A 27,992-nucleotide genomic window follows, 5' to 3' on the forward strand; every position below is an offset into this window, starting at 1 on the left:
ACTATGGAGCTTAACTATTAGATGAGCTAAACCAGGAACTATAAAGATTGAACTCTAATTAGTCATATCATTTTGAGTCTAAGGTTTTTCAAACATTTCTAAACCATACAGCAAAAGGTATGCATAGTTTTTACATATGCCTCATAGTTTTGTGAATTTCGAAAGGATGTGGTTATGGGCTTTGACATCAGAAGAGAAGCTCCGCAATGTTGACTGAACGTTGATAGAGAGATAATATTGGAGGCAAGCTGCCTTTGAACAGCTCTCTGAAGATCAACTGCCTCCCCATCGCATTCCTTGCCCTGAAGCTGTTTCCTCTGGTTGTGCTGAGGGGTGATGCACAAGGTGCATCACTTTTCAAGAATTGGATCATGAACAACTTTATCCTCCTGGAAGAGCAGCTCATCAAGAAATCCCAACAAAAGAGAAGAACTTCTCCTTCAAACTTTAAAGTCCGATTCTTTGTTTTAACCAAAACCAGCCTGGCATACTTTGAAGACCGTCATGGGGTATGTGATCACTCTATTTGTCTATTTTTAAAATAACATTTTATAGTTAGATTGGGCTGAATCATAAAGATATACATAGAATAAAATAAGAACACGGAAAATACAGATGTGCTTATTATAACAACCTAAAAAATATAGTAAGAGTAACTGGGAGAGAACGTGGAGAGTAGTCAAGAAAGGGTAATTATATTAGGTGATTTCAGTAAAAGAGTAAGTTTATTGCTCATTAGCTTGTCTTTCCTATATAAGGTTAAGTTTAACTTTTAAATTTTATTTTATTTGGCAAATGAAATGGTTAAGTGATGGGTCCCGTTCAACATTTTTGTGGATTCAATTTTATTTGTCTCAATGTCATCACTCACCTGACATTTGGAATAATAGTCTCTGGGCATTTAATTGTCTAAAATTTACAAAGCTCAGTGGTAAACCTCTTCATCCCTTGGAGAACTTCCCAGGAGACTAGGGTTATCACACACAAAATATAATGCAGTACAGACCAGCAGTTCTTACCAGAAGATTACAGCTGCTTGGCTAAGTCAGTCTTTATATTTCTAAAGATATTCTTATATATCATAACATCAGTAATAATAAGAGCAACACAAATAATCATAACAATGCAGTTTGGTACAAAAAGCACTGGAAGAGGCATCAGGGGACCAAACTCCACTTTCCTCTAGGTGAGTTAGCCTCAGCAAATGTCTCTGTGTCAAGTTCTTTCTTGATAAAATGAAAGGACTGGAAACACCACCTACAACATTCCTTTCTTCTTTAAAATCCTTTGTTTCTATGAAGTAGCACTTGTACAGCCCACCTCAGCAATTTTTTGAAGCATGTTTGCCTTCTTGTTATATCACTGTATTATTTTTCTGTCATCAGGGAGGTAGCAAAAACAACATTAGGTGCTTGACAGTCACTTAGAGACAAAGGCACTCTGATTCTTAGCAGGACCGAACTTAGTAGGTGTAGGCATGAGTTTGGGTCTTTTGAGAGCCGGGATTGAAGTGTTCAATGATATGGGGTCTTGAAAGAGGCCAGGCCAGGTATGGAGACTACAAATGCCTGAACTTCTAAGCTGCTGGTGAAATAATACTGCCTGTTTTTTAGAAGTGAAAAGACATGCATGTCTTAAGTAGATCCTTACTGATAATAATCCACCAATCAGTTAGGAAGAATATGGAATTACTTATGTGCAAGGCCCCTTTAGTAGGTATTCAGTATGTATTCTTTGACTAAATTAACAGGGCCAACAGCCAGGTTTTCAACCTGGAGGATTCATCATTTAGAGCTGATTAATCATATGACCTCAGTCAATTTTTTTCCAATTGTGAATGGGACATTAGAAGCTCTTATTTCATGTTTAAAGAGTTTTCATTTACATTTAAATAGTTTTTCAAAGTCCATTTTGTAGTTTTTACCAATTTTTTTCCCCGACTCAACATTCAACATAGTATCATCTCATGTAGTTAGTACTGATTGTTTCTGAGCATAATTATTGCTTGTGAACTGTTTGGTTGTGAGTTCTGTACAATGGTATTTGCAGATAGTCCTACGAAAAATAATCTTGATTCAGAATTTTGTTGGTTATAATTTGCATGTAGGCAAGGTTGTAAAAATAACTCAGTTTCTTCATTTGAGCATTATGAAAATTCTAGGACAATTAATTCATCCTGGGGAGCCCTGACCTATAGTTTTTAACATTTCCATGTAGGATACAGCAGATATATGTTTCACAAAGATCAAACTTCTTATTTTCTAATGCTTATGCTTTATATTCATAAATAACATTTTAAAAAGCATTTCTTTAAATATAGGAATTTACTGATTATAAAATTTTTCAAAGTTACTGAAAAAGACAAGATATATTAGTTATTATTATTTTTTCTCTATGTGACATTCCATTGCTTAGAGCCATCAATTTGCACACAGGAGTGCATTGTTCATTGCTCATAAACGATAATAGTATTACACCTGTGGGAAGAAATGCTTTTAAGCATTTTTTTTTAATTTATTTTTTAAAATGAAAACTCAGTTCTGCCATTTGTAAAATGGGTGTTATAATAATATTCTCTTCATGGGGGAAAAAATGGTAAAAATTAAGAGAGGGTGTATTTAAATAGACTTATCTGAAAATTACCATTTTGGTAGATCCAAGAAAAAGGTCATATATTGGCAATTTCATATAGTTCAACTTAATATATAAAGAACTGCGCATAAGTCCTGTCACCTAGTAAACACTTAATAAAATTTAGCTACTATTTGTATCATCATTATATCTGTGAAGGAGAATGAAGGGTGGCATAACATAATCATTTCAAATGAAGGGAAGTATTAAGGATTCTTCAAAGTCAGGCTAACATCAGGGTCCTGGGTTCCCTCTCTTCCATGACTAAATACATATGTGGGGCAAGATATACATGCATCATGAGATGTATGATTTGGGGCCAACATTTCCCCTCTCTGGGTCTCAGCTTCTTTTTCTTTTTTCTTATTTATAAAATTCTGTTCACTGCAGCTCTAAAATTCTGTGGATTTATGACATATGAAAACAATTCTTCCACATATTCAGGAATGAATACTGTAGTTCTGCAAAATAAATATATTTTTTCCTAACTTCAAATTGCCATGCCCATGGTCATTATACTACATCCTGATTGAGCATTTTGTTTTAACATGGATTTAGATCTTTTATCATACGCCTGTTTGCCATATTGAGATGTGCAAGTGTTTTCAGTGGGGCCAGGAAGCCCCTTAGTCGTGCTGGAGTAGGGGGCCAAAAAGAAGCAGAGAGTTGGCAGGTGGTGGCTTGCTGGCAGCCGTGATTTCAGACACTCCCCTGTGCCTGCCAATGTCTTAGCAAAGTGGTCCCCCTTGTTGAACAGTCTTTAACAGAGGACAAGGAAAAATGAGAGTCCACCTGCTAAATGCCAAACAATCATTGCAATGGCAGTGGCAGTAGAGAATATGGGAGAGACTTTGTTTGTAGTGTTTGCCAATTTCTGTAGTGCAAATACTCCCATCAAGATCAATTTCAAACTACTAATGTAAAGTCTACCAGCTGACAGAATTCCTGAAAATTTAGCAATCGGCTCTCATAGGCCAACACAAGCAGGCTCCAGCACATCACAGGCAGGCTAAAATAAAAATAAACTTCTGGGAGGTAGCTACCTGAACAATGTGCTTAGTTGCACAGGGCTGATATCAGATCCTTTTTAGGGGTAAAAGAGAGAAATGGTGGGCTTCAGGCACTCTGAGTAAGCACAGGATAGGAGGGGTAACACAGATAGGACACAAGTGTCACAGAATGGTGAGGCTAGAATAGTCAGCTAGTGGTGGGTTCAAATGGTGCTTCTTTCACTTTCTAGATGTGGGATCTCAGGCAACACATTTAACCTCTTTAAGTCTCTGTTTCCTATTTATAAAGTAATGACCCCGGCACTACCTACTTCAACCAGTGTTGAGTATTTCATGAGAAAAGTATGCTGTAAGCTTGGTACTAATAGGACCATCTTAATATTCTGAAAGGCCCTTGGGAGAAAAGGAAAGGTTTCCCTATTTCAATGACTCACTGTACCTTAGGAATCAAGTTTGCCGTGGTTACCGTGGCCCAGGAGCCATTACCATTTACATAAGACAGGAAAAATAGTCAAAATCCCCATCCTAGTCAGTGTGTGGGTAGGCTGACTACTCCTCAAGGATACTTCCCTTTAGCCTACTGATCTAGTGGCAGAAACATCTTTGTAACATGCATCCTTCCTAAATGAAAGATGGCAGGTGGGGAGAGTGTCCACTTGCCTTGCTTCTGGCAGCAGTATTGCACAGTGGTCAAAAACACAGCTCCTGGTGTCAGATTTGGGTCAAAGAGCAGCTTTACCACTTAAGAGCTGTGTGGCTTTGCAAAGGTTGCTTAATGCTGTGTGACCCCCTTTAATATTATTTACCTGTTATAAAATGATCACTCCTGAATTTTTTTAAGTGAGATGAGTCTCATCATTATTTTAATAATAACAGCAACTAATACTTACTATTTACTATTGTCAGTCACTATGCTAAATGAATTATTTCACCTAATCCTTATACCTACTTTATAAGTTAGGAACTATCATTACCCCAATTAACAGAGCATATAACTGAGGCAAAGAGAATTTAAATAACTCCCTTATGTCTCCAGAGGCAACACAGCCTCCTGATGAACAGTTCTTATCACTATGAACAGTTGTTGCTCTTAGGCAATTGGGGTCACCACTGGGTTATTACAAAGTATGTAATGCCTTCTTGTTCTAGAGTCCTCCATGTAAAGGCAGTCTTGAAAATCAGCAACCGTACCACGTAGGTCTTCTGCAATGAAATATGTGATGAGCTCTATCATTTCCACATACAGTCCAGGAAAAATCTTTGTCTTCTTCCACTTCTGGGAGCTTCTACCATGTGTCCAAACTTTGGTGCTTAAAGTTCCTCTAGGATCTGTCCATTTCTTTCCATTTTCTAGAGTCACCTTCTTTATGGAAGCTGCCAGCATCTCTCACCTGGGATTGTTGCCACCTCCTAATGGTCTCCATGTACCCACTATACCTTCTCCCTGCACCCCTGTTCCCTATCCCTGCACCCATTATACCCTCCCCACCATCACTCCATTCCCCACAAGGAAGCTAGGGTAAGCTTTTCACGTGGTGACTGTGGACTGTGATCATGTCCTGATGACCCTCATCAGAAGATGGCATGTCCCTTCAGTGGTTCTCCCTTTATCCTGAGAGTGGACACAAGAATCTATCACACTGTCTCCTCCATCCCAGTTCATGCTCCTTTGATCCTCTCTCACTGAGTGCCAACCACATGAAATTTTCTTCAACTTTAAGACCTCCATTTTCAATGTCGCTTGCTTGAAGAAGCCTTCCTTCATTTCCCCAGCCTAGGTCATCTCTTCTTATGCTTTGCCACAACATCAAACACCTTTATTTCAGTGCCAAAATTATACTTATCTATTTATTACTGTGATTATTGTGCTAATGTCATGTCCCTCCCCTCCCCTCCATTAGACTATAAGCTTTACAAGGGCTGGTGCCCAATTTGCTAAAGATGGCATCACCAGTGTCTACCACAGTGCCTAGTACATATTATTCACTCGTTCAAAATTTGTGAAAGAAAGAAAGGAAGGTGGGAACCAAGGAGGAAGGAAGGGTATGAGGTATAGACACAGTTGCAGAGGTTAAAGTTATACACACGGTCCCTTAACAGAACAAGGCTCAGCACCAAAAGAGTTGAGAACAAAACTAGCGATACAAGATTTCAAACAGGCAATTCCTGGGTGCAGGGGTAAATAAACAGAACTCCCTGAAGGTAGCAGTTCATGACCTAGCCTTGAAAGATGAAGAGGAGGATTCAGGAGGTTGGAGTTTTAAGATTTGGGTCAGAGACACAAGTAAAAACCAACAGGTAGGCCAGTAACCCCTCCCACCTCCTTTTAGGAGAATCAAGCAACACTGCTCTCTTTCACCCTCCACCCTGTCTTACCCTTCCATCCTTCCCTTTTACAGCTAAACCTTTTGTAGATAACATTCTCAGAGCTACCCCAGGATTTTTGCTTGAGACGTTCACCACTCATGGTCTCTCTTCACTTCATTCCTATGTGACTGAGTTGCCTTCTGACTCGGTTCCCACTGACACTCAAGACTCTGTACTATCCACACACCTAGAATAGACTTTTAAAATGAGAAATCAGGTACTGTGCCCTGCTTTAAATCCTGCTGTGACTGTTTAGACTATTTAAATTAATTCTCAACCATGGCCTACAAGACTCTTCATCCATGGCCCCTACCAGCCTCTCAGATTCATTGCTTCTGGTCCCTTCATCCATCATGCTTCTATCATATCTGCTGTCTTTCTACACCTTGAGCACCCAAGCCATGCCTCCTGATAGGGCCTTTGTACTGAGGCAGGACTAGGGTGAGATACACTCAAGGGGGCGCTCACTTTTAGGTCCTGAGGAGAGTGAAAAAGTTGGCTTAAAGCTCAACATTCAGAAAACTAAGATCATGGCATCTGGTCCCATCACTCCATGCCAAATAGATGGGGAAACAGTGCAAACAGTGTCAGACTTTATCTTTTTGGGCTCCAAAATCACTGCAGATGGTGATTGCAGCCATGAAATTAAAAGATGCTTACTCCTTGGAAGGAAAGTTAGGACCAACCTAGATAGCATATTCAAAAGCAGAGACATTACTTTTCCAACAAAGGTCCATCTAGTCAAGGGTATGGTTTTTCCAGTAGTCATGTATGGATGTGAGAGTTGGACTGTGAAGAAAGCTGAGCACTGAAGAATTGATGCTTTTAAACTGTGGTGTTGGAGAAGACTCTTGAGAGTCCCTTGGACTGCAAGGAGATCCAACTGGTCCATTCTAAAGGAGATCAGTCCTGGGTATTCATTGGAAGGAATGATGCTAAAGCTGAAACTCCAGTACTCTGGCCACCTCATCCGAAGAGTTGATTCATCGGAAAAGACTCTGATACTGGGAGGTATTGGGGGCAGGATGAGAAGGGGACGACAGAGGATGAGATGGCTAGATGGCATCACCAACTCAATGGACATGAGTTTGGGTAAACTCCAGGAGTTGGTGATGAACAGGGAGGCCTGGCATGCTGCAATTCATGGGGTCGCAAAGAGTCGGACACGACTGAGCAACTGAACTGAACTGAGGGCAGGGTCATTGCACTAGCTACTCTCACTGTCTGGAACACTCAAGATTTTTGTAGGATTGGTTCTTTATTATTTTTCATCTCTTCAAATATTTTCCCAGAATCTTGTTTCTTTTTTTTCTTTTCTTTTATAATCCATGGATACTTTAATACCTCAGTATCTGTACTTTTGATTGGGTTTATTGATGTGCTGCCCTGTTTCTGTTCTGTCTCTACATCCACTGGAAGGTCACTTTCATGACCGACTGCCTCTCTCATCCCTGTATCACCAGCATCTAGTAATGTGCTGAGCATGTAGTAGGTGCTCAATAAATATCCAGGGAATGAATGAAGGTCACATAACACACTGATTTCAGAAGAGCATCTATGGAGATAGAAATATGGGCCTGGCCAAGTCAGGCAAAGAAAAGTTAAAATCCAAAGCAAAGTACTTTGCAATTCAGGCCACTCAAAGTGAAGGATGTGAGGTTTTGATGTATGCATTAACAGGGTTTCTTTGAGAATTGATTTTTGTGTGTGATGGGATGTTGATGTCTTATGGAGCTAGCCACTGGATAGAGAATTCTTGTTTTAGAGGCAGATACTCAAAGGTTAAAATAAAATTCTATTCTGACTGCTCAGAGACTGGTGCATCCATTAATCAGTTTCTGCAGTAAAAATAGGGCACAGGGCAAGACGGTACATGTGAGGGCTTTGTTCCTGACTCAGTCTGGAAGAAAGGTTTAGCTGGAAAGCCCAAGAGTTCAGTTTCCATGTAGTTATAATGCATGAAAATATTTATTCTTCCATTTTCTTCTTTTTCTATTATCCTTTTTAGATACATTTCCATTCATGGACTCCAAAGTAATAATTTTTCTCAAATACGTGTTTTTTTTTTTTAATAATCAAGTTGTTCATGTCAAAGATATACTTATCTATTTTCTGTACTGAACACATTGACAAACTTATCTATCATCTGCTATGTGACTTTCAGGTTGTTCTCAGATGCACTGAAAATGCTTAAAAATAATAGTATACCTAATATAGAACAGTCTGCTTTTTTAAATGCCTCCTTACGATAGAGTTATATGGGATGTATCACAGGATAGCATTTTCTGATCTCTACCATTCATTGTTACATAATCTTCCAAAGAGACTGAAGCAATGCTTGGGACCACCAATAGTTACCAGTACCACTGGAGAAGATTATGTTTCTAAGAAGAAACTAATAAAAACAAAAGAATCCCACTGTTGTGATGATCTTCAAATACACTATTTTTATAGGTTTTGAATGTTATAGTGAGAGAGAGGGGGAAATATAATATTCTATGCATGGGTAACTTTATTTGATTTAAAGTGAGTCCATATGTAGATGAACCCACTCCCTACATAGTAGGAAGGAAGGAGTGGCCAAAACCTCCTACTCTGCAAGATATTAGTCTCCCTAGATGATGATCTTAGGGCATCTGAAAGGTTTACATGAATGAGCTCTCTGGGTTAGATCATCAAGCGTCTGTATTAAGAAGCAAATGAAATACAGGGGCGTATCACATAAGCCATTTTTGACTGCTCTGTTGAGGTCAACTCTAATTTTAGATAGGGCCTCAGGAACTGAAACTCTCAAGCAGACCATAATTCTGGAATTCTAGGAAAGTGGAATGAGGTAAGAAAGCAACAACACAGCAGCTTACTGGGGATCCGGTTCTGATTAACCTGGGTTACTTTGTTCAAGACCTTCTTCTATCTGGGATTTGGTTATCTTGCCCATAGTGCCAAGGGATCGGACTAGATCAAAGTTTTAAAACTTTTCTAAGCATGGAGCCCCCTTTTAGTACAGAATTATATATGCTATTCCCATTCATGTACGTGAAGCAGAAGAGAAAGTATTCTAGTTGAAGCAAGAAAAAGGTAGGCTGTCCCTACCCTCTTGGCCTTACCCTTGACCAGAAAATATCACCTAGGTGCTTCCAATTCTATGATTTCAGTCTCCCAAGGCTGTAAATTGAATAGTAGAAATGAAAAGATAAAAGCTAGTTGAGAAAGTCATTTCACCTTGAAGCCTCATCTCTAACATACAAAATTGGACTGAATGATCTCTAAAGACCCTTCCAGCTCAAAAGAAATGGAAACCATGTGATTGTATCTCACTGCCAGTCATATTAGGAATTCACAAATAGACATGGAGATTAGTTAAATATGGAAATCTTTCCAGGAAGTAATACATATAAGAGATGATTAATAACTGTATGACTGATAAAAAGGCATGTTATCAAAATCCAAGCATGAACCCAAGAATGCATCCTAAAAAGAGGGCCATCATTTCAAATGTAACCAATGTAAAATTCAGAACAATATGAGCCAATATCTAATGAGTCCTTGCTGAGTTGCCAGGGCACCAAATTAAGTGCTTTAAATGCATCATATCAGAAATATTCACAATAACCATATGCAGTAGGTCCAATGTTTATCCCCATTGTATTGAAGAAGAAACAAAGGCTTGAAGAAGCTAAGTATCTTTTCTTAGGTCAGACATCTGGGACAAATATTAAAATTGGATTAAGAGTTCTACAATGGGTATTCTTAGATGTAGAACTTGTTTGGGTCCGAGAAGTCGTGTAATAGAAGCTATGGTGGCTGAGAAGGGAGAGTTGGGACAAGGACTCGCTGGTGAGTTTCCAGCACTGTTTAATGGAGTTCCTGAGCAGAGACCAGTAGGACTGCTCCTGTTAGCCTGGCAGACCTGCATGAATGACACACAACAGCAGCAGCAACAGCAGCAGCCTGCAACAATAACCACAAGGAGAGGGCTGAACTTGCTCCTCTGGATTTTTCTAGTTTATCTTCACAATTCTTTGAAGGAGATAAAAGCCAAGTTCTGTTTTAGAGAGGAAGCAATCAAGACACAGGGAAGTGAAGCCATTTGCCCAAGGTCACAATAGTGGCCATGAGAACAAAAGCAACAACTTCCCTTGGGATCAGTGATTCCCAGTAGTTTGATCTCACACTGCTTTCCTGCCTGAAAACAACCATCAGAATCAACTTATCAGTTCTTCCAATGTACTTTACTTTCAATTTAATTTACTTATTTTTGGCTGCACTGGGTTTTTGTTGCTTTGTATGGACTTTCTCTAGTTGTGGCGAGCAGTAGTTACTCTCTAGATGCAGTGCACAGATTTCTCATTGAGGTGGCTTCTTGTCGGGGAGTCCAGGCTCTGGAGCGCAGGCTCCAGTAGGGTGGCGTGTGGGCTCCAGTAGTGTGGTGTGTGGGATTAGGTGCTCCACGGTATATGCAATCTTCCTGGACCAAGGATCGAACCCATGTCCCCTACGCTGGGAGGCAGATTCTTATCCACTGTGCCACCAGGGAAGTCCTACAATGATACTTTATGTATACATATGTAAATACAAATAACTTTCTTTCCTCCCCTCCACTTCTTATACAATGGTAGCATATTCTACCTGGGCTTCCCTGGTGGCTCAGATGGTAAAGAATCTGCCTGCAATGCAGGAGACCCAGGTTCGATCCCTGGGTTGGGAAGATTCTCTGGAGAAGGGAATGGCTACCGATTCAGTATTTTTGCCTGGAGAATTCCATAGACAGAGGAGCCTGGTGGGCTCTACATATGCCTCCTAGCTTTTCTTTTGGTTGATTAGCAAGACTTCTTAAAGATCAATCTATACTGTATGCAAGGGGCTTCTTTGTTCTTTTTTTCCCTTTGATTGCATAATATTTTTTTGTACAGATAAAAAAATCATCTTGATGGACTTTTAGTCCATTTCCATTTGTTTTGTCATTACAAACAGTGAGGAATGAATAACCTCATAGGTATCTCACTCACAACATGTATAAGTATGTCTACATAGGGGTTCTTAACCAGGGGTGATTTTGCCCATCATTGGCAATGTCTGGAGAAAGTTTTGGTTGTCATACCTGGGGAAGGAAGTGCCACTGGCTTTGGTGAGTGGAGCTAGGGATGCTAAGTATCCTACAAGACACAGAACAAACTCACAGCAAAGAATAATCCAGCCCAAAATGTTATTAAATAATAATGCCAAGATTGAGTAGCCCTGGTCTATAGAAAACATTTATAAAAATGGGATTGCTGTGTCAAAAGATATTTGCATCTCTTGTTTTGCGTAACATAACCAAATTAATCTCCAATGAAGTTGTACGAGTCAACATTCTTCAGGGTCATGTGTGAAATGCTTGTTTTCTCAAAAACCTCACCAACAGTATTATCATATATTTTGATCTTTGCAAGTCTTAAAAATGGTGTCTCAGTAAAATTTATTTATACTTCCATTACTATAGTGAACGAGCATCTTTTCATATACTTAAGAGTAATTTATATCCCTTTTACCCATCTTTCTATAATTTTTTAGTGTCTTCCATAATAATTTGGAGGAGCTCTTTATTAGCTAAAACCTTTGCACAGACTAGTTTTCACTTTCCTTTTCATTGTCAAGAAATTGTTATCCACTTGCCAATCATTCTAGATAACTTATTCAAATCATTTCTGTTAAGAGTTTGTCATAGGGTCCACAAATATTACTTTCTGCTGCACATTTAGTCTTACCTTCTGTTCCCTCCATCAACCAAGTAACAAATGTTAATTGAACATCACCTTTATAGATTTCCTAAAATCTAATGACATTGTTATCCATCTATATGCTTTTGCTACTAACTCTCCAGTGCTTGAAAAAGATATAGAAATATATTCGTTAAAGCTCTTTAAAAAGCTGACATACCCTATTCTGGAAAGAAAGAAGGCTTTGAAAGAGCATTCAAAGACCAGAGGTGCTGACAAACAAAATGTGCAGGACATCTTCAGGATCTACTCTGTACCACTTAGTTCTTGCTCTTAATTTCTACATTAAGTCCTTTTCGCTCTCTCCACTTGCTTCAGGAAATTTAAACAAACCTGCTTTTTAAGGCTAACATCACTGCTATCATTGCTGAGAAGAATGAGGTTTAGGATCACTCTTGAATTATTCTAGAATTCTCAAAGACAGATATACCATATAAAAGCACACAGAGCTGCTTTATTAATTTATGAAGAAAGTTGCTATCACTCAAGAAGAACATGAGAGGAAATGTCATGAACTTGAACCTCTATGGATACAAACGAGCATGTGGCAGGTGCTGCCTGGATGCCGCTGACTGTTGATGGGAGCGCGAAGAGCTTCATCATTTTGCACACCCAGCATGTGATATGTATCTCTTGGCCTTCTCCTATAGTCATCTGCCAAAACTGCATTACAGTGTAGTGTTTGTAAAATCTGTGACTGCTTTAAAATAGTACTTTTATTTTCCTGCTTAATAAATTTATATGCTCACTGCAAAAACTTGAAATATAGTAATATATAACTTACACTGCAAAAATCTGCCATGATGTCATCCACAAAGGAGAACCAGGATAGCAGCATTCTTACCTGTACTATTTCTTTGATTATTGGACATATTATTATATATTTTATTATCTCTTTTCCTAAAAATGAGATGCTGCTTCCATCTATTGCTCTAAACCAGCTTTTTACATTTTAATATATATATTTTCCCTTCTGTATAGACTAACTTTACTCTTTGTTGATGGCTACAGCATGGTCACAAGATAGATGAACCATGACTAACGTGACCATTTGTCTATTGTAGATATTTAGGTTCCTCTAGACTTTTTAGTGTAATAAATAATGCCACGAGGAACATCCTTTTTCCTGTGTCTTTATGTATCTTGAATAAATGTTTCCTTAGGATAGATCCTATAAGGCAAATGTATTCATTTATTTTAGATAACTGCTTTAAAATATAATAAAAGAAATACATGTTTATGGTAAAACAGTGAAACTGTATAGAAGGACAGGAGGTGAAAAGAAAGGCTCTCTTTCTACTTTCTACTCTCAAATCCCAGAACCCCTCCCAGGAGTATCTGCTTTTAATAGTTTCTTGTGAGAAAATGCATTCATAATTTTAATAGAGGGTCTCAAAATGCATCTGGAAACTGTACAAGAGTGTAGTCCTGTTTCCTTTTTTTTTCTTTTTCTTCTTTTTTTTTTTTAAACGGGGGAGGGAGGGGTAGGTAAAATCCTTTTATTTTCAGGTAGTCAGGGTGCTACAGCTAACAAGATGGAAGACTGTAAGGGAAGCTTGAAAATTTTCCCCACAGCAAAACCAGCCTCATCATAAACCACAGTGTGAAAAGCTGAGTTGAGGAAAGCCACGACTAAAAGGTCTTGTGGAAAAAAGGAAAGACAAGAGGGCAGGTGTGGGATGGATCATAGTTTCCTTTAAGTCAGTCCAGAAGCCTCAAAATCTTCTACCTTAGCTCCGGACCCTCCCAGAACTTTGAAGGTTAGTGGGAGTAAAGAGGTAGGTCCAAGGGAAGATAAGCTGGGAGAGGAGAAGAACCAGCAGCAGCTAGTTATAAATTACACTGGTATTCTAGAAGATGCTGCTGTATACCTGAGCGGCAACTGTCAGCATCTCCGTGACTCCCCGAGAACTAAATGATTAACAAGACCTAAGAGAACTAAGCCCAGAGAACTGAGACAACTTGCCCAATATTACTTGTTCTTACAGGGATTCAAACCATGACTTTTCCAAGTTCCGAATCTCTTCTTTTCTTTCCTGCAATGTGAGGGTTCCCTTTGTTGTAAAAGACCAAAAGCTGCATTGGGAGACTGGGAGTGAACGCATGGGTTACCTACAGCATGCTTTGCAGAGATGAAACTAGAATCCAGGAAAGCCCCTAAAACCAATCTTAGAACTGATAGCCTGCATTCTGGTTGGGGTAGGGGACAGCAACCCCCAAGTTTCACCTCACATGACATAAGTTTCCATTTCAATTGCATCATTGTGCCATTTCAGATAGAGGCAATGGCTGTACCATACCCCAGAAGAAGCAATGAGTAAAAATTTAAAGTGCCTGATTAACATCATCATCAGAAAGACTTCCTCATTTCAAAGTATGTTAGTAGCTCAGTCTTGTCCAACTTTTTGTGACCCCATGGACTCTCGCCCACCAGGCTCTTCTGTCCATAGAATTCTCCAGGCAAGAATACTGGAGTGGATTGCTATTTCCTTCTCCGAGGTCATTTCAAGGAAGTTCTGATAAAGGTAGCATGTGGCTTCTTTTACAGTGTGATCCAAGAAAGTCTTAAAACCATCCCTCCCCTTTGAAAAACAGTTGGTTCCTTTTGAACAACTTTCTCAGATGATGCCTGAAATATGTTTGTCGAATCTCCCTCTGGGCTTAAGTCTCTAATATATGTCCTAATCCAAACTTCTGTGAAACAAGCCACATCTTAAACTATCAGGAAGTTAAACTTTGGGTGAATGACTATCTGGGGAAGGTTTTGACAGCCCAGGGAAAAGGTAAGAAGAGAACTAAAGTCATCACATTTGCTAACATGTGAGCAAATGGGACACAGTGGGGAGGACCAAGCAACAGGCCCCTTTTAAAGTTTTGTCCTGATTTTACAAATAATTGGCAAACAAATAACTCCAGAATGTCAAAATCACCAGGATCATCAGTTAAATATTAATGTTGTTCTCCCAAATGGTGGTTCCCATTACATATTTGCCTGAAAGAAAATCCCCAAAGAAAAGGTGAACACATAACGACAAGAGGGTGAAATCTTGTTCTATGGGCACCATTTGGAGAAGGAAAGGATAGAAAGTAACACTTTAGTGGTTGATTTATCTTTTGAATGTAGGCTTACATAGTTCTTTCAAATCCTCTAGTTTAACCCAATGATTCAAGGACTGTTATTATTACCACTTAAAAAAAAAAAGAAAGGCAACCAAAAAATTGAGACACTTGCCTGAGGTTGCACAGATAATCTGGCAGAAAGGGTCTGCCTGATGTGAAAGTTCTGTTTCTGTCCCACTCAGCCTCATCAGAGGAGAAAATTGAAGTTCTGCTGTTTTCAGAAGGGTAGAGATATCCTTTCATGGATAATAGATACATAGCTTCTTACTGATGTATCTGCTAGACTAGCTGAGCAGCTATGGAGCCAATATTACACCAGCAAAGAGGGAGTTCTGTGCTCCCACTTTGAAATCCAACATAAGCACTACACAACCAAACAGGGCAGAAATAAATCTCTGCTGGGTCACGGCTTGGAGGAATCCACCACACAACTGATTGTTCAGCATTAGGTTCAGGGAATAAAAGTCTCCTACATTAAATCAAGGCAGGTACAAAGCCATGAAGCAGTCATTAAGCACTCAGGTTCTTCAGTCATAGAATTGAGTTTGTATGCTCACTTATAAAAAGACTTGGCCCCTCTGAACCTCAATGTCCTCACCTAAAAAATGGGGGAATAATACTTCATAGGATCATGACCAAATAAGATGCCCTTTGAGTGCCTGAAGTATAGGAAATGCTCCCAAAATCTTTTGTTTTTCCTCCCTCTCTTTGAAAGAAAGTCACAATCCAAAATTCCATTTCATATATTAATATAAAAAGAAAGGAGATATCAAAGACATTTGCACCAGCTCGACTTTGTACAACTATGTGGGCATCAAGCATCTTCTTGGATAGTGTTTGATACATGTCAGATGTCTGGGGTGAAACTCTGGAATAGGAGGACAGCTTTGAACGTGGCCAGGAAAAGATACAAGGTCAAGTGAAGTTCTGTGATCTTTCAACCAGAGGGGTGCCTGTTTTACTTGGTGTCTCTCTTTCTCTGGTGGCTTTTGTGTGGTTTCCTTGGAAGGTTTTAGGCTGGCATTTTTCAGAAATAGCACAGTTGTTTGGGATGATTACAGGCCATCACCATTTCCCAGAGATGAAGTGGTGTTTAGCTTGCTGACTGGCTGTCCCCTGTGCCCGGCTCAGGGAAGGCACAGATTACCCTGCTGTTTACAACTTAACAGATCTGAGGAGGCCTCAGGAATTGGAGAGACTGACCAAGCAGGAGAGACTGTGAGGGGGTAGCCTGATCATTCCTTTGGGAATGAGACTGAGCTTTGATGATGGAACATGACATCCATTTCAACAGAAGGCTCACCTGACAGTCTCTAAATATCTATGTTGGAACTCAAACATTAAGAAGTCAAAGGAGATCATCTGAGTTTGGAGAAATTTTCCTTGGAAATCTTGAAGCCACACTGCCCAATAAGGTAGCTTCCAGGCATGTGTGGCAACTGATCACTTGTTGTGTGGAGAATCCAAATTGAGATGTCTTGTGAAATATATGATTTCAAAGACTTAGTTCTTAAATGTAATAGGTCTCAATTTTTTATGTCAATGATGTGTAGAAATGATAATACTTAGAAACACGGGGTTAAATCAAGTACTGTGTTCTTAAAATTAATTATACTTTTTCTTTTTGCTATTTTTAGAGTGGCTAATAGAAAATTTTAAATTCCCTATGTAGCTCTCACTATGTTTCTGTGGGTTAACGCTGCTTTAGAACTTCACATAGAATTTGGATCCCAATTTATCACTCCAGTTACTATTTATGTCTACTTGATGCCTTGACTATGATGATCCCAGGCTATTAACAACTCAAACTTATCCAGAAAGTTTCTACCCCAGGGTTTTTTGCTCTTGCTGTTTATTCTACTTTGTGCTCAGGCTCCTATATCTTCTCACATCTGGCCCCTTTTTCGATTTTCTGGTCCCTTTTCAAATGCCCTCTCTCCGGTAAGGCCAGTGTGACTACAAACTGATCATATCAACCTATCCTATTCTCCATAGAGCACTTTATATTGTCTACCTTTCTGACTAGAGCTCCATGAGAAAGTCTACTCTTTTTGTCTCTCTGCTTCCTGCACTAAGAATAGCCCTGGTTCAGAGCTGGCAAGAAATATTCCTGAATAGCTAAATGCATGAGCCGTAAGTCTGACTTAGACTATTTAAGCTGGGTTCCAACATGGCGCCCTTTGTTCATATCATCCTAATTGTGCGCCTGTTGTAGACTAGCCACTGTGACACACTTGAGGGACACTGTAACTGATGTCTTGGTCTCTGCCCTCAGAAATGCAGGACTTGGTAGGTTCCAGGGAGCAAAATGTCTGTAGACAGAGTTGTCATGTTACGGCCACGAGCCTTCTGTTGCATTTCGCTATGTACACTACTAAGGAAATAACCCGAAAGAGGTTAAAAACCAAGATAACCTCAAAGCTCAGACTCCCTGTTTACCACCTGTAGCTGCAGATGGTTGTTGAAAAGGCAGCTCTCTTGTGCTCTTCTGCTTTTGAAAACAGATTAACCATTCAGAAGACTATAATTATGGGCAGGATCAGGACATGTATTTAGCTGTGGAAGACTCTAAAGTTTGGGAAGTTTGAGAAGATAGTTTGGCTCCAAAGGGCATATGTTTTCAGAGGTTTTTAAGGGAAGACTGATCTCTTAATACATCCTGAGATTACTAAAGCACATTGAAGACCACTATGTAGAGGAGATGTCATTTTTGTTTATTTATATTCCATAAGTATGTGTGGGAAAGACATATACATTCCAAATGGTTAACCTTGGCTACCTCAGAGTTGTGGAGAAGGGTAGAATGCTAAGATATTAGAAATAATTTTATCACATGCCTCCATATTGCTTTATTTGTTACAATGAACATGGGTAGATTTTGTACTTTCAAAACTAAAGTTTCCAGAAAGAAAAATTTTTAGAAAGAAATTCCATAAAGCTTCCCTGTATTTGATAGGGGGTACTTCTCACACCTTGACTTTTTCATCTCAGTTCTGTGCCTCGGCTACTAAGGCAAAGGCCAGCCACCAACCTTGGTACCAAAAAGTGGTAAGTAAAGTCTGAGCTCATTTCTGGAGAATCTGATGGTGTCCTAGCTCCCCAAATACCCAGAAAGTGCCCTCATATATCACTGCTCTTTTGCCATAGTTAGGACTTCTTTAGCCTCTTTTCCTGGGAGGGTATCCTTTATTGAGAGCATCCATCATAAGCCAGGTAATTAGAGTACCTGTTCCTATTTTAGTCTGCAATCATTACTTCAAGGGTAGGCATAATTATCTTCACTTCTCAGATGTGGAAAGTGAAGTTCAGGAAAGTCTGATGCATGTCCCAAGGTCACAGAGATGGTTGGAGGCAGAGCCTAACTTTGTCCCTAGCCCTTTCCAATCTTATGCCCAATTAACCACCATTTGTGCTACCTCTTAAGCTATAATGAAGTGTTTTGCAACTTGTTCCATAACTGAACTAAACTCTATTCTCAACAGAAGCCTAATTCTAGGCACCTGTGAAGGGCTCCTGCTCTCCAGGAGCTTTCCCCTGACTAGCCTTCCATGGAGCCTGCTGGTCTACCAATCTAACATCTCCTGGGATCCAAGGACAAGGACCTTTAGAAATCGGTAACATGTAACATCGTTACAAGCCACAAAGACCATTATATGAATTAGTTATCAAGGAATACATCCAGTAAGCTTCCAAGGAGATGAAAACTGGGGCCAGTATAACTGGATGAGATAGTAACAGAGCAGAGTCAGGAATGTCCTACAGGGGTGCCATTGTGGGACCGTGGATAACCAAGGGACACAGAGAAGGCAGATGTAGAAAAGAAAGGTGCCACTAAAAGTATTTGTCACCAAGCAGGTAAGGCCTGAGCTCACTTGCTATGCTAATAAGGCCAGGGATAGGCACAAAACAGAAAAAACTGGCACATGTGGGGTCTGCACTACCCATTCTAGCCAAAAGTTCTGCAAATGCTGCTATTTGTCACAAGTTCACTGAGATATAAGACCCAGAAGCTCAATGAACAGAGGTCCATCACTTCATCAAGAAGATGATTCAAATAACATGTACTCCCAGGAGTCTGCTTCAGAGTGTCCTTCTAAGGCACCAAGGGCCAAGAAGGAGCTTCTGGATATTTGCAGGGTTGGTTTACGATGGATCTTATCTAGTAATGGATTTCTAGAAGCCACCTGGACAAAAATATTGTCTTCCTTCTTCCTCAAATGGAATGTGTTTTTCCTCCCCACAGAAAAAGCGCACTTTGAAGGGTTCCATCGAACTCTCCCGAATCAAATGTGTCGAGATTGTGAAAAGTGACATTATCATCCCATGTCACTATAAATATCCATTTCAGGTAAGTCCATCAGGCCAGGGGTCTAGTTCTCCATTTCTTGGATGGTGGTTGAAATGCTCAGTCACTGAATGAGAAGGTGGCCCAGAGATGACTTAGACCACGCCCAGAAGAAATCTGCTGTGTTCTTTCAATGACACATTCATTCAACAAAGATTAATTACAAAATTTTGAAAAAGTTGTCATCCCTCATTTCCCTTTCTTTCATGTCTTCCCTACCTCAAGGAAAGTCCTAATTACTCTATTCCTAGGGGGAGGAAAAAAAATAATCAACAGCCCCAAGCCTAACATTCTGTAAGCACAGTTTACTTATAATTTCAGACAATAGATTACACTCCTTGGTTATAAATTGATTGGAAGTTCTAGAATAAAAAGACTCAGATTTTATAATCTGAGAATTATCTGGAGTTGTGCTGTCCAATACAGTAGCCACTAGCCACATGTGAATGCTTACATTTAAATGGAAATTAATTCAAATTACACAACATTAATCAGCTCTGAGTCACACTAAGCCACAGTGAATGAATAAACATTTCACATCTTCAATAGCCACGGGCTAGTGGCTAATTTTGGACAGCCAAGATTTTAAATTTCCATCACTGCAGAAAGTTCTATTGAGCAGAGCTGATGGAGAGTATCTGTAGTCTTTAGGTCATGACATTGTCTAAATCTTGTTACCACTCTTGATATTTATGGTTCTGAAAGAGTGGATATCTTCTTGCACATCCTGGGGTTACCATTCATGTTTGTCAATCTGAGGAGTTAATATTTCATTTTCAATGTGGCATAGGAAAGAACTTTTTTCCTACTAGAAAAGTGACCTCCACAAGTTGGAATTTTTAGTACGGAAAGTAAAAGGAGTAACAGGTATTTTTCTCATCATTGAAACTCCAATTACTAATGCATGCATGAAAAAACAACCTGGTGAAATCCAAAGATCTGTTGTATAGTTAATAGTACTGCACCAATGTCAATTTCCTGGTTTTAAAGACGTATTTTGTTATGAAGATGCTGTCATTGAAGAAATGTGGGTGAAAAGTATATAGGAACTCTGTACTATCTTTGGAAATTCCTGAATCACTTATTTCAAAATAAGTTTAAAGAAATCTCAGTTATATATCTTCATCTAATATCTTATTCTTTCATATGCCATAATTTTTTAATCATTGAAAAATTAATGTGAGAAATATGCTGCCTAGTTAAGTGGGAAACTCTTTTCTCCAGCTGTTTTAATGTAGTGATGGCTTATCTGCACAGCATTCAAACTTCTAGATAAAAAGGGCACTAGTCCCCAGATCACCCAGATGTTTGCCTTTTTGACAACAGCCTGAGACCCCACTCTCAGCCCAGTAACCCAGAGGGGCCTCTGTCAGTCATCCACCTCCGACTTCACTGCTTACCTTGAACTCTCTGTGCGTCTCCAGGTTGTTCACGACAACTACCTCCTGTATGTGTTTGCTCCAGACCGGGAGAGCCGGCAGCGCTGGGTGCTGGCCCTCAAAGAAGGTAACTGGCCTCCTGTGTGACTGAATCTCTGAGACCTCTAGATCCTCAAGAATGCTTGAGTTCCATGATCAAATAAAGAGCAGCTGATGGTCAAATATTTCTTCCTTTTGGTGTTGGTGGGGACTCCCAAAGTTTCAACTTGGGCAATAACCAGTACAGTACAGTATCAGGCAAATCCTGCTAGGCCCCTGTTTTTGTAAGGCTCTTAGATAAGGATGTTTTTAATATTTTTTAACGGTTCTATTTTAAAGGGTTATGTAAGTACCTCCAAATGTATCTGTTGTGTCTCCTGGTAAGTAAAACCAAACTATTTACTATTAGGCCCTTTAAAAAAAATGTCTACTGACTCCTTGTGTTGAATGAAGAACAAGAGCATGGGCCCTCAAGCTAGAGGACCTGGGCTTGAATCCCGGCTCTGGCACTCACTAGCCATGTGTGTTCAGGCAACTCAACTGCTCTGTGCTTCAATTTCCCCATCTATTTTTAACAAGGAGAGGAGGAGGGAATAATAATAATAGTATCTCCTTCCCTGTATTATGCAAAGTAAAATAAGCAGACAGAAAAAGGAAAATCCTGTATGTTCTCATTTACATGAGTAAAACATAAAACAAATGAATATCACAAAACAGAAACAGACTCACAGAGACAGAGAGCAAACTAGCAGTTTCCAAAGGAGAGAGGGGTGGGAGGAGGGGCAAAATAGACAAAGGGATGAAAAGGTACAAAATACCAGTCATAAAATAAGTAAGTCACAGGAATGTAATGTACAGCACAAGGAATATAGTCACTATTTTATAATAAGTTTGTATGTATGTAATCTGTACATACATGAGTCTGTACAATTCATAAAAATATTGAATCACTGTGTTGTGTATCTGAAACTAATATTGTAAGTCAGCTACACATTAATATTTTTTTAAAAAAGCACCTGCCTCCAGAGCTGCTAAGAGTAAGTCTCTTGGAACTGACCAGGTCCATAGTCAGCACCCAACAAATATCAACTGGTCTTAAAGGTTTTCGGATCATTGTAAGGGTACTTCTTAGGGCTCACCTTCTCAACAGCATAATCAGAACCAGCACAGTATTTACATACATGAGATGTGGAACCAGGCTGCTAAGGAAAAAGCTCTAGCTCTGCCAATAATAGTGTGACCTTGGGCAAATTCCTTGACTTTTCAGTATCTCCATTTCCTTACTTGACTAGCAACAGATAGTCATAGGGTTATTGTGAGAATTAAAAGAGTTTGTTGTTGTTGTCCAGTTGCTAAGTTGTCTCCAACTCTTTGCAACCCCATGAACTGCACCTCACCAGCTTCCTCTGTCCTCCACTATCTCCTGGAGTTTGCTCAAATTCATGTCCATTGAGTCAGTGATGCTAGGACACGGCAGACACTTGGAATCATACCCAAAGAAAGCATTTAGTCTGTATTACTATTATTGTCATTTAGCCTGAAGGCCGAGCTTTGCAGGAAAAATAGATTCAAATATTAATCTAAGCAGCTACAGAGACTGACAGTAGGCAAGCCATCTGAAATCATGGGACCCAAGATGCCCTTATCTGAAAAATGAGAATAAATATACAAGTCTTATCTTCTTCCAAGATTGTTGTGAGTCTCAAATGGAAAGTGCCAGATAAACTGAGAAGTGCTCTCAAGTTTAACATTCACAGGCACAGAACAAACACTAGCACACAAAGTAATCAAAAGGGCCCCAACTACTCTCACTGGCCGCTCTCCCTCAGTGAAGGGATTTTACTCACAGGATGTTAGAGCTGAAAGAGGCATTTGAGATAACCTGTCAGTTTTTTATACTTTTTTTTCCCACCAGGAAAGCCTCTCTTCTCCTGTACCAAAATTTGACTTTACAGCCACAAATCTAGAAAGGATAAAAGCAAAGTTGCTATGGGTAGAGATGGGAGAGATGGAGTGGTGAGAATCACACCCACTCAGTCTTCCCTGAGTTCCCTAAGGCATTTTTGTGGGGCCCAGAGACCCCATCTAACAATCCCATGGCACAGTGGGAACTGGGAATCAAATGAGGATTTTGCTCAACCCAAAGACACACAACTAACCAAAGGCACAGCTGGATAAGAATCCAGATCTGCTGATGCCTAAATTCAATATACATGCTTCTATGTGCCCAGGAAAAAAGGCCATTTTTTTCTGGCTACTCTAGGTAATACTCATGCAAGTTCACACAGCAGGGTCCAATCTCAAGGAATTGTAAAGTTGGTGGCTCTTGAGTGACTGACCTGGAAATAACTTTTCTGCTGGTGCCAACTCCTTTCAGAAACCAGGAATAACAACAGTTTGGTGCCCAAGTATCATCCTAATTTCTGGTTGGATGGGAGATGGCGGTGCTGTGCTCAGATGGAGAAGCTTGCAGTGGGCTGTGCCCAGTATGATCCCACCAAAAATGGTAAGCGATTATGAATTCCCTTTCTTCTTCATATAATGACTGACCACTCTGCTAGTAGGAAGTAAAGGTTCTTTGCTTCCCATCACCAGGGGTGTCCAGGATTGAATGCAAAATTTCACATTTTCAAACTTTCAGAAGATAGTCATCTGCCTCTAACACCAGTCTGTTGGTGTTTTTTCATCTCGAGTGTGTGTGTATGTGTGTATGTGCACTCAGACATGTCCAACTCTTCGCAACCCCAAGAACTATAGCCCACCAGGCTCCTCTGTCCATGGGATTTTCCAGGCAAGAATACTGGAGGGGGTTGCCATTTCCTTTTCCAGGGGATTTTCCTGACCCAGGGATCAAACCTGTGTCTCCTACTAACCTGCATTGGCAGGCAGATATTTTATCACTGAGCCACTGGGGAAGCCTGCACCTTGAGGCTGATGTCTTTATAACTCCTTGTTACTCAAAGTATGGTTCTTAGACCAGCAGCATCATCAGCACCTGGAAGCTGGTTAGAGTGCAAATCTAGGGCCCTTCGTAGGTCTGTTGGATCAGAATTTGTATTTTAACAATATCTGGATGCACGGTTAAGTTTGAGAAGTATTGCTATACCCTCAAGTTAGGAAATTTGAAAGGCACAGTCTATTAAATCTGAAGTTGTAGAGACAGCCTTATAGATATATAGAGATACACAATATTATCTATTAGCATGGCATCGTATCACACGTGTTTATAACACAAGTTGAATTCTACACACTTGGAAGGGAAAGAAAGTAAAACCAAAAATCTGCTTATTTTACAATGTGGTTTCTCCCCACCTCTACTTATTTGCCCTTGAACTCCACAGTCTCAGAGAGAAAGAGGCCTCAGCCTAAATGCAAAGTGGAAACAAAAGATGCTGTTCTTTGGCCTTTGAAGTCAAAGACCTAAGTCCTAAGGATTGGTGTTTGAATCATTTTTAATTTATGTATTGAATTTGGAAGGGGCGCATCCCAGATAGCTCAGTGGTAAAGAATCTGCTTGCCAATGCAGGAGATGAGGGTTCAGTCCCTGGGTCGGGAAGATCCCATGAAGACGGGAATAGCAACCCACTCCAGTATTCCTGCCTAGAAGATCCCATGGATAGAGGAGCCTGGCGGGTCACAAAGAGCTGGACATGACTGAGTGACTAAGCATGCATGCACGATGACTTTGGGCCCAAAATCCCTGGTGAAGGGCAACTCCACTCTGATGCACACTTACATACATAACACTCCCACTTCTCACAACCATCTAGGGTAGGTGGTGTGATGTTGAAGAAAGAGGAGGCTTGAGCACTCCAGTACCCTCGAGGTTACACAGTGAGGAAGCGCGCTGCGGAGACATGGTTGACTAGGAATGACGGATCATATGGATTGTTTTCTTCCATCGCCCTTTCCTCTCAGCCTCTCTTACCCTACTTAACTTTTCTCATCTGCCAGTTTCTTTTTTGCACTAAAACCCAGTACCTCAGATTGACAGCCCAAGGCGGATGTGCTAAATGTAACACGTGGCTGGGTTTTCTGCGGCTTCCTGAGTTGTAGCCCCTCTTAGTGCCACTTTAAAAACCACTACTTCTCACCTTCCACCTTGGGAGAGAAAGTTCAGAGTTACCAGTCCCTTGGCCCAGAAAAGCATTTGCCTAGTTTTAGAGGTCAATGATTCCCTACATTAGCTCTATGGACCATACAAAAGCCAACATCTAATGAAAAAGAAATAGGTTTTATGTGGGTGGAATCAACCACAAGGACAGGATGGCATGGGCTTGCCAGTGACTGAAAGCTCTTTCCAAAGTCAAAGCTGTCTCCAAATTCCTGCCGGAACCTTGCTGTAGGCCCTTGGATGGGTCACTTGGCTAACAAGGACCATGATGTCCTCATCACTAAAATGGAAGGGGAAATTTTAGGGGTCTTAAGGTGAAATATTCTCTAAACCCCTTTCCAATTCTGAAATCCTTTGAATCTGTTTCCATTTTGCAATTTTCTCCATGCGTGTAGTGGCTATTCCTAGGGACACAGTATTCCCCTCCACTGCGTGGTACACACACAATAAAGGTGCGCGGAACATCTGAATGGCTCACCAGGACAGGGTTGGTCATGCTGAGCTCCTCCCCAAATGAAGCCAGGGTCTAACCGCGGCACAGTCACTCTGCTGATGGTCCTGCTTTTGCAGGACCTCCTGCCATCTCCTCATCTGAGTCTGTTCTTATTCTCCCTTCTTCTGGTTTGGTTTAAGTAATCTCATGCACCATAGTTTTGACAGACTTGAGAGCAGTTTTCAAGACACAAGGCTTGTAGAATTCCCAGTGTTGGGCCTAAGAGGACAGGGCTTTGGGATTAAAAAAAAAAAAACACCTGGTGTGTGTTCCAGCCCCTCAGTATCCTTGCTCTGTGATTTCATATTTGTTACTTAACTTTCTGAGTCTCTTAGCCAGTTTTCTCATCTGTAAAGTGGGAATGATGATAATAAATAGTTACTTTCTGGGGTTGTTGGGAGGTTCAGTGGGGTTGGAAAAAGTTCCTAGCATAGCTGCTGGCACTTCGTGGGCTCTCTGTAAATGGTAACCGTGTCTAGTAGTCATTCTTTTTGTGGACAGAAGAATCTGAAGCTGAGATAGTGTGTGTGTGTCTGCCTGGGAAGTAACAGAGGTCACTGCATTTAAAATAGGCTCTGTTACATCAAACCTCAGGCTTCCCAGGTGGCTCAGTGGGTAAAGAATCTGCCTTCAATGAAAGAGATGAAGGAGATGCAGGTTTGATTGCTGGGTCAGGAAAATCCCCTGGAGGAGGGAATGGCTACTCAGTCCATTCTGAGAATCCCATGGACAGAGGGGCCTGGTGGGCTATAGTCCATGGGGTCACAACAGAGTAGGACATGACCGAAGCGACTTAGCAAATACTCAACCAACAGCAGCACCCATTTATGCAGCCAGAACTAACCCCACATACAAGTTTTACCACATACAAACTTCACACAGAAGGGGAGGAAGAAAGGTAAGAGCAAGGCCAGAGGAAGAAGAGATCAGGCACCAAACACTCAGGGCTGGAAAGTGCTCAAGACCACCCAGCTTGTATGTGGTGGAGTTGGGGTTAAGGTAACTGGCTCTTGGCACCAAGTTGAGTGCTGTAATGGAACCATGTTTCCCACTATGTATGTATGTTTCCTTTTTCTAAGTTAATTGCACACCTAATACCCCAGTCTGCCCTTGATTATGGAGAAGGCAATGGCAACCCACTCCAGTACTCTTGCCTGGTGAATCCCATGGACGGAGGAGCCTGGTAGGCTGCAGTCCATGGGGTCGCTAAGGGTTGGACACAACTGGGCGACTTCACTTTCACTTTTCACTTTCATGCATTGGAGAAGGAAATGGCAACCCACTCCAGTGTTCTTGCCTGGAGAATCCCAGGGATGGGGGAGCCTGGTGGGCTGCCATCTATGGGGTCGCACAGAGTCGGACACAACTGAAGCAACTTAGCAGCAGCAGCAGCAGCAGCCCTTGATTAAGGTGTCAGCACAGGGTCTGGGCTCCAGTGTCAATGTATGAATCTCTTCTCACCACATCCCAGACACAGCTGCCCAGTTCCAAGTCAACCCCCTGCAGAGATACGGTGCTCACCATCTGTTGATACCACCCACCCCCTGCTTATCTCTAACTGTTCAAGAAGTCTTTGAACCGAGCAGAAGCCTAGGCACTGCATCCCCATACCACACAGACACACAGCTTCAGTCCACTGATTCCACACTGGGGCTTTTTAGTGCCTTAAACCAGGAGTTCCTAACCTCTGAGATCTAATGCCTGATGATCTGAGGTGGAGCTGATGTAATAATAATAGAAATACAATGCAAAATAAATATAATGCACTTGAATCATCCGCAAGCCACCCCTTCCCCCACCCCACCCACTGGATTCCTGGAAAAACTGTCTTCCACGAAACGAATCTCTGGTGCCAAAAAGGCTGGGGACTTCTGCCTTAAAGGAGAAATCCTGAGAGACACAGATGAAGAGATAAAGGAAAGAGAGAGGGAAAGGGAGAGAAAGAAGAAAGGAGAAAGGAGGAAAGAAGGAAGAGACTGCAGAGAAAGCAAGACATGGAGACACAAAGACATAAACACAGAAAGGTGTTGGGGTGTTGTCTGGAGGAGTCGGCAAGAACAAATACTCAGAGCCTTAAGATAAAAGCCCTCTCACAAAGCAACACGATGACCTCTCACCTCATCCACCCTCTCTCCAAGCCCACAGGGGCATCAGGAAGCCGGTGAGTCACGGTCTCCCTGAGTTACCAATTCCAAGTCCTGGTTCAGCAGGTGGAAGTGCCTTTGTGGAGGCTCCATGCCTCTGGGGAAGGACATACACTGAGACCAGGGGAACCCCTCTGCACTAGGCTTTTCCTGGGGTACAGCAAGAGGGGCTTCTGGAAGTTTCTGGTGTCTCCTGGAAAACTAGATCAGGAACACGCAGGCTGAAAGAGATAAAACCCAGGCCCTGTGTCTCATCCTTTCCTCCTGCTGTTCTCTTTGGGGCCCCTTTTCTCTGAAAAGCCCCCAGCCGTTCATCTCCAGCTGGGCACATTCGGTTTCATGCTCCTTTTCTTTTTCTGTTTTTCTTGTTTCAGCTTCAAAGAAGCCTCTTCCTCCTACTCCTGAAGACAACAGGGTGAGTGAAAGCACAGGTCTGGGTGCGGGGAGGCGGGGGCCCAGGGCACCTCGAGCTGCTGCTCTGGTGTCGTCCCGCTTGGGTTTCCCATCTGCTCAGGTTTCTCAACCGTGACCTCGTTGTGATGCAGCTGAACTCAACACTGTGGGTTTCCTGGGCCCAACTTGTCTCCTGGG

At 41.0% G+C, this 27,992-nt stretch overlaps 1 protein-coding gene across 1 annotated transcript in view; it reads left to right on the top strand.

Moving 5' to 3' along the window:
* Positions 1-234: 234 nt before the first annotated feature.
* The window catches only part of ITK (IL2 inducible T cell kinase), a 60,032-nt gene continuing 32,274 nt past the window's right edge, over positions 235-27,992 (top strand). The window contains exons 1-5 of the mRNA XM_055560612.1: positions 235-509; positions 19,131-19,235; positions 20,657-20,738; positions 23,028-23,156; positions 27,776-27,816. Of these exons, the coding sequence (XP_055416587.1) occupies positions 372-509; positions 19,131-19,235; positions 20,657-20,738; positions 23,028-23,156; positions 27,776-27,816 (495 nt within the window). The 5' untranslated portion in view covers positions 235-371. The remainder of the gene's footprint in view (positions 510-19,130; positions 19,236-20,656; positions 20,739-23,027; positions 23,157-27,775; positions 27,817-27,992) is intronic.

Source organism: Bubalus kerabau, chromosome 1, assembly GCF_029407905.1.
Source record: "Bubalus kerabau isolate K-KA32 ecotype Philippines breed swamp buffalo chromosome 1, PCC_UOA_SB_1v2, whole genome shotgun sequence".
Lineage (NCBI taxonomy): Eukaryota > Metazoa > Chordata > Mammalia > Artiodactyla > Bovidae > Bubalus > Bubalus kerabau.